This window comes from Oncorhynchus clarkii, chromosome 5 (assembly GCF_045791955.1).
Source record: "Oncorhynchus clarkii lewisi isolate Uvic-CL-2024 chromosome 5, UVic_Ocla_1.0, whole genome shotgun sequence".
NCBI classification, from domain to species: Eukaryota; Metazoa; Chordata; class Actinopteri; order Salmoniformes; family Salmonidae; genus Oncorhynchus; species Oncorhynchus clarkii.
The window spans coordinates 32,138,089-32,145,627 of NC_092151.1; the positions used below are offsets into that span (position 1 = coordinate 32,138,089).

Below are 7,539 nucleotides of genomic sequence, written 5' to 3' on the forward strand. Positions count from 1 at the left end.
AACATAACTTTCTGGTTAGTCATTGTTGCATGTTTCAAGTCAACTCGGGTCTCAAGTATTTCCAATACCAAAACACACACGCTAAAACTCACCACGAGATGTTGCTGAAATATATAAACGGTATGGATGAGTTTTTGTGTTTATGTGTGTACTGTATATGTATATGTCTTACCTTACGATGCATGAACAGAGCAGGAACAGAGCTGAGTCAAACAACCTCTGACATCATCTTTATGAGACCAAAGTCCCTCTCAGCTGCCTGACAGTACAATAGATCAGGAGTTCGGGCTGTAAAAGGTCTTATCCAAAGATACAAACCGACAGCTTGTGAGAGAAACCCATGTGACCCATATAAACCTACGGTTTTATGTCTTCTGAAGTGAACGCTAAAGCCTATGGTACACAGGCAATTTCGACAGGCATCATGCCCACCACCACACTGTCTCTCTTACATGTAGTGATGGGAATAAAAACCTAATCCTTTTTATTTATTTATCTAGGTAAGTTGACTGTGAACACATTCTCATTTGCAGCAACAACCTGGGGAATAGTTACAGGGGAGAGGAGCCAATTGTAAACTGGGGATTATTAGGTGACCGTGATGGTTTGAGGGTCAGATTGGGAATTTAGCCAGGACACCAGGGTTAACACCCCTACTCTTACAATAAGTGCTATGGGGTCTTTTAATGACCTCAGAGAGTCAGGACACCCGTTTAAGCATTCGAAAGACAGCACCCTACACAGGGCAATGTCCCCAATCACTGCCCTGGGGCATTGGGATATTTTTTTTAGACCAGAGGAAAGAGTGCCTCCTACTGACCCTCCAACACCACTTTCAGCAGCATCTGGTCTACCATCCAGGGACTGACCAGGACCAACCCTGCTTAGCTTCAGAAGCAAGCCAGCAGTGGTATGCAGGGTGGTATGCTGCTGGCTTCATAGCGCCGTTCTAATCATTCACTGTAATTACTCCTACACACATGATTGCCTCTGCAACTTTAATTGTCAGCCTTTATGGTCATGCAATAAATTGTGCAGAAGTTTGATTGCAAAACACACCATTTGGCAATTACACCATTTCATCTGAATTCTGATCAAATGTATACAATAAACAATCTTCTTATACTGTAACAATATCTGATCATATAAAACTGATCTCTTCAAGACAGTACATAAAACATCTAACTGTGGGCATATTATTGCTGGTATTAGCAGTAAGTTGTCTATTATCCACTTTATAAAACAATCTCATCGGTTAATAAGTGTTTGTTATTTATGATAATCCATGGCAAATGCCAGTTAACAGTTCCATCTGAATTATCAGTGTGCATCCATAAGCCTAATTTCTTAAATAACTAGTTACACTCCACAGTTGAGTAGTAGGCCACTCCACGTTGCCTGGCTGAGCCTATAGCCTGGATGTGTTGCTTCAGCATGCACTCCCAGTCCTTGCCCCAGTCTTGGCCCCGCTCCAGGGCCAGGTAGCGAGTGGACATCTTGTCCAGAGCCCGCACTGCCTCAGGGAGGTCAAGGGTCAGCCCTGCCTTCTGCACCGCCGCCTGGAACTTGGCCGGAGAGGCTGTTGCTATGCAACACCTAGACAGGGGAATGTGTTTAAAATTGTGAGCTAGACAGCGGTATTCGGTATGCAGCCATGATGCATTATGTAAATGGTTGAGCCTGCAACTAAGAAATGTGTTTATTTAGTAAAACACTAAAAGTGTGTGTGTGTGTCTGTGTCTCTTACCTGTTGACCCCTGCAGTGGGGGGATAATGGTAGTGATGCCACACAGCCACTGAAGTGTGGGGACATAGTAGATACTGGTTCTCCTTCCAGCATCTCTGCATGGTCTCCACTATCCCCTCATCTCTTACTGCACCTGCTGTGAGGACCTGAGACAACTGGAGACAGAGAGAGGAGGGGAGGAGTAGTATTTATTAGGATCCCCAATTAGCTGCTGCCGAGGCAGCGGCTACTGTTCCTGGGGTACAAACATAAATCACAACAACAAATAAAATACATAATATACACCCAGTGTACAAAACATTAAAAACACCTTCCTAATATTGAGTTGCACCCTCCAACACCCCCCTTTGCCCTCAGAACAGCCTCAATTCGTCAGGGAATGGACTCAAGGTATGATGGCCCATGTTGACTACAATGCTTTCCACAGTTGTGTCAAGTTAAATAAAGGTTAAATAATGGAATCATGTTGTAACCAAAAAAGTGTTAAACAAATCAAAATATATTTTACATTTGAGATTCTTCAAAGTAGCCATCCTTTGCCTTGATGACAGCTTTGCACACTCTTGGCATTCTCTCAACCAGCTTCATGAGCTAGTCATCTGGAATACATTTCAATTAACAGGTGTGCCTTGTTAAAAGTTTATTTGTGGAATTTCTTTCCTTAATGCGTTTGAGCTGATCAGTTGTGTTATGACAAGGTAGGGGTGGTATACAGAAGATTTCCCTATTTGGTAAAAGACCAAATCCATATTATGGCAATAACAGCTCAAATAAGCAAAGAGAAATGAAAGTCCATCATTACTTTAAGACATGAAGGTCAGTCAATCTGGAAAATTTTAAGAACTTTGAAAGTTTCTTCAAGTGCAGTCGCAAAAACCATCAAGCACTGTGATGAAACTGGCTCTCATGAGGACTGCCACAGGAAAGCAAGACCCAGAGTTACCTCTGCAGCAGAGGATAAGTTCATCAGAGTTACCAGCCTCAGAAATTGCAGCCCAAATAAATGCTTCACAGAATTCAAGTAACAGACACATCTCAACATCAACTGTTCAGAGGAGATTGTGTGAATCAGGCCTTCATGGTCAAATTGCTGCAAAGAAATCACTACTAAAGGACACCAGTAAGAAGAAAATACTTGCTTGGGCCAAGAAACATGAGCAATTGATATTAGACCTGTGGAAATCTGTCTTTTTGTCTGAAGAGTCCAAATTTGAGATTTTTGGTTCTAACCGCAGTGTCTTTATGAGACGCAAAGTAGGTGAAAGGATGATCTCTGCATGTGTGGTTCCCACCTTGAAGCATGGAGGAGGAGGTGTGATGGTGTATGGTTGCTTTGCTGGTGACACTGTCAGGGATTTATTTAGAATTCCAAGCACACTTAACCAGCATATGTCACACCCTGACCATAGTTTGCTTTGTAGGTTTCTATGTTTTGGTTGGTCAGGGTGTGAGCTGGGTGGGCATTCTATGTTACATGTCTAGTTTGTCTAGTTCTATGTTTGGCCTGATATGGTTCTCAATCAGAGGCAGGTGTTCGTCATTGTCTCTGATTGGGAACCATATTTAGGTAGCCTGTTTGGTGTTGGGTTTTGTGGGTGATTGTCCTTGTAACTGTCTTGTGTTAGTTTGCACCAGTTTAGGCTGTTTTCGGTTTTCAAGTTACGTTTATTGTTTTTGTATTGATTCGTGTTTACCTTGTTTTATTAAACATGAATCTCAATAGCCACGCCGCATTTTGGTCCGACTCTCTTTCCCATACAGAAAACCGTGACAGCATATCTACCACAGCATTCTGCAACGATACACCATCCCATCTGGTTTGCGCTTAGTGGGACTATCATTTGTTTTTCAACAGGACAATGACCCAACACACCTCTAGGCTGTGTAAGGGCTATTTGACCAAGAAGGAGAGTGATGGAGTGCTGCATCAGATTACCTGGCCTCCACAATCACCCAACCTCAACCCAATTGAGATGGTTTGGGATGAGTTAGACATCAGAGTGAAGGAAAAGCAGCCAACAAGTGCTCAGCATATGTGAAAACTCCTTCAAGACTGTTGGAAAAGCATTCCAGGTGAAGCTGGTTGAGAGAATGCCAAGTGTGTGCAAACTGTCATCAAGCAAAGGGTGGCTACTTTGATCATCTACAGTATTGAATACATTTTGATTCGATTTATTTTGGTTACTAAATGATAACATTTGTGTTATTTTATAGTTTTGATGTGTTCACTATTATTCTACAATGTAGAAAATAGTCAAAATAAAGAAAAACCCTTGAATGAGTATGTGTGTCCAAACTTTTGACAGGTACTGTACATCTAAGTACAATAAGTGCTGCTCTGTTCTGGACCTGACCACACAACTGGGCAGTAGTCCTGGTGTGACAAAACTAAGGCCTATAGGACCTGTCTGGTTGACTGAGATGTCAGGGGGGGAGGGTTAAGTATGTGTGGTGATTTGAGAGAGAACATTAAACAACCAACGGTACTGGGCACTTATATTTCTACAAGAGCATGTAAATTATGTATTCATGCATCTGACCTGTTTGTGGAGAGCTTCAGGCAGAGTGTGTCTGTGAGAGTGCTGAAACTCCTCCATCATGCCCTTTACCAGGGCTCCATCTCTACCAGACAGCAGCCAGAACACACGCTCCATGTTATAGGGGTCCTGGGGTGAGAGCACAGTGTTAGCCCCAGTACACACACACACTTCTAAAACCTTAAACAAAGTGACGAGCCATCACGCACAGCACCTGAATGTCTATAGCCGGGGCCATGGTCTGCGTGACATTGGTTGCCATGGAAAAGTCCCCACTCTGCACAGTCCTGTGCACTATGTCATTAGCGTTCGTCATGGCAACGAGGCACAGCGGTATCCCCATCTGCTTCACAATGCAGCCGGCTGAGAGAGGGGACAGAGAGACAGACAAAGAATGAAGAGAGGAAAACCAGAAAAAAACATGAGCTATGTTCCAATACTCTCAAATGGCTTAGTTTCCTTTCTACTTTGAGCAAAAAAGTAGGGAAGAAATATAAATATATCTCTAATCAAAAAAATATATACAAAAAGGGCCAAAAATGGGAAAAAGTAGTGGAAACACTTTGTCATTGTAAAACTTCTCACCGGCGATATTCCCCGCCCCCCCTGTGGGCACTACCATCTCCAAGGCGGGTAGGGGTGCCCCCGTCTCTACCTGCTCCAGCCCACTCACATGCAGGTAGGCATAAATGAAGTGTGCCAGCTGCACCATGACACGAGACCAGTTGACTGAGTTGAGACTCATCAGGCTGTGTTGTTTCACCAGCTCCTGGTCTGAAAACAGTCGACGGATGGGCACGTCGATGTCATCAGAACTGCCATCCGCTAGTAGTGCAGGGGAGAAAAATTAGGGTTGTGTTATCATACCAATGATACCATCTTATCACAGGTTAAGGTAAGATCATTATTACTGAAGACTAAAACTCCTATATTTTCCCATGATATGGCCATCATCTCTCACTATCAAAGAAGGGGGCAAGGAGAGGAAGCCACTTTAGAATATTGCTCCCACATACTATTTGGCCCTGTCTCTAACCTGCAAACACATGGATATTGTCCTCCAGGCAGGTGATCATCTGTTTCTCCTGCACAAGAGTTATGCGGCCCCGGGGGTACACCACTACCACGTCTACCCCACCAAGGCCTCTCGCACTTTGGATGGCTGAACCACCCGTGTCCCCAGATGTGCCTAGGAAGGTAGGCCGCAGCGTGGGAGAGGGAAGAGGATAGGAGGACACTATTAAGACACGTAAGATGTAATATACATCAACATAATAGACCTAGCATGTAACTAAACATGTAAACACTCCAAATGCTGCCCAAAGTGCCCCTTCTCACCCACTAATACGATGGCGCGCCGGCTTTCCTTGCGCAGGAAGTAGTCGAGGAAGCGCACGGTGCAGGTCATTGCCAGGTCCTTGAAGGCCAGGGTCTCACCGTGGAAGAGTTCCAGCACACACAGCCCACCCTTCAGCCTGGCCAAGCTCACCACCCCCGGCACGGCGAACCCAGACAGGGCCGCACTCACCAGGCCTGGGGCAAGGGAGGGAGAGAGAGAGCGGAGAGGGGTGTGAAAGAGTGAGATTGAGAGAGTGAGATGGGCAGAAGGATCACACAAAAGAGAGAGAGAGAGAGAGTGAAGGAAAAGCGGTGAGGAAGGGACATGAACAGAGTTGCTTCATTTTGATATACACCCAGATGTGGAAAAAAAACATGTGCCAAACCCTCTTCACTTTACACCTAACTGTGCCATATTTTCCAACCATCAATCAATCCATCAACGTGTCACTCAGCTACCCAAACCCTCCAGGTCTCACCGTCCAGGTCTGCTCGAGGGATCAGCTCTGTAGGGATGAACAGGGAGCAGACCTCTGTCACTAGCTGGGGGTAGGACAGGGAGCTCCAGGACCTCAGGGTATCAGGGGTCAGGGTGGGGAGGGTCTCAGGCATGAACATCCCCCCGTCTGGTGCATATCCCGATAACAAAACATCCTGAAAGTCCCAACCCTGGACACCGCCACGCGTGCTGCAGTACTGCATATCTGACACCTGTCAGTAGTCAAAACAGTATGATGAAAAATAGTATGATGATAAACCTTTGGGTTAAGTTCGCTTCATTGTTGTAGCAATTTGACAGAATCATTTACAATAAGGATGCAAGGGCAGACATATCTATCTGGGCACACGGATCAACAGTTCATAAGTGAGTATTGGACTATAATGTAATAACATTAAGTTAAAAGCATTGTGCCTAAACATTTGTATATGATTATTATAATGCATAACAGTCAGCCTACTGTAGTTTCAAAAACATGTGTCCATGTTAATTATTTAATTATGGGATTACATTGCATTATTAATACATAGCATAATAGAAAACATAACTGTCAGTTTAAGTTTACAGTAAGCTACTGTTGAAAAAACATATCATAGCTTATTTATTTGAAATAAATTATGGTTAGGTAAATTCAATGCTGCTGACTATCGCATCTAGTCCATACAATTTTAGATTATGATTATTTACCGTCTGCTTGCTATAAGAAGAAATAGCTCCGAAGTAGCGTACTGTAGCTACGAGATGACCCGGGGAACTGTATTGGTGCAACACCAGAGTTCGAATTTCGAAGTAAAGAGGTCAATCTGGTGCCAAACGTTTAAAAAATATCTACTCTAAAGCGTCATCTGCAGGTCATTATAGCAAACTGCATTCAAATGAGTTTAATAAGAGACAACCACATTTTGATATTATCTGACAAATAAATTAAATCAATGAATCAATCAATCCAAACTATGAAGCGGAAAGATGAATGGAAAGAGACATCTGTTACAAAACACCAAAAAGTTTAATGAAATTCGGAGATTGTCAAGCCTTTGTTATTGGTTAGGCCTACAAGGTAGGGAGGGATGTATTTACTGTTGGTTGAGATTTACATATTCTATTTATTGTGACGTTGAAAACGCAAACCATGATATTGAATTGAAAATTTGTTCCATATATTTAATATAATTATAAATATGGTATCAAAATGTTGAAAATCTGATTTCCCCCTAGCTGCAGCCGGGTTTGATCGTAGTGTAGGCCTAGTGAAACAAAGTGAACTCGTCCAAGGTAGTCGGCGAACCCTCAACCTTCCCGGCCGGTAGCCCTGCGTGGCACCGACTGTGTCACAAAAGCATGCGTTTATAAACACAGGGTCGCTACAGTTATTGTTATTTGTGGGATGCATGTGAGATCAAGCAGAATGGAGACCACTT

General features: G+C 43.5%; 1 protein-coding gene across 1 annotated transcript; it reads right to left on the minus strand.

Annotated features, from left to right (window-relative positions):
- Positions 1-981: 981 nt before the first annotated feature.
- Positions 982-6,880, minus strand: LOC139408673 (threonine synthase-like 2). The gene is made up of 9 exons (XM_071152861.1): positions 6,809-6,880; positions 6,102-6,333; positions 5,623-5,817; positions 5,321-5,473; positions 4,870-5,109; positions 4,499-4,647; positions 4,288-4,413; positions 1,748-1,902; positions 982-1,596 (listed from the first exon to the last, which is right to left on the minus strand). Exons 2-9 carry the CDS (start codon positions 6,322-6,324, stop codon positions 1,356-1,358), a joined length of 1,482 nt encoding a protein of 493 aa, XP_071008962.1. The 5' UTR covers positions 6,325-6,333; positions 6,809-6,880; the 3' UTR covers positions 982-1,355.
- Between the last annotated feature and the right edge of the window lie 659 nt (positions 6,881-7,539).

Excerpts from the sequence above, each read along its gene's own strand:
- LOC139408673 (XM_071152861.1), bottom strand. The coding sequence starts at position 6,324 with ATGCAGTACTGCAGCACGCGTGGCGGTGTCCAGGGTTGGGACTTTCAG. Across the intron at positions 1,903-4,287 it reads CTGAAGCTCTCCACAAACAG|TTGTCTCAGGTCCTCACAGC; the intron begins GTCAGATGCATG and ends CTCTGTCTCCAG. Across the intron at positions 1,597-1,747 it reads CCCACTGCAGGGGTCAACAG|GTGTTGCATAGCAACAGCCT; the intron begins GTAAGAGACACA and ends TCCCCTGTCTAG.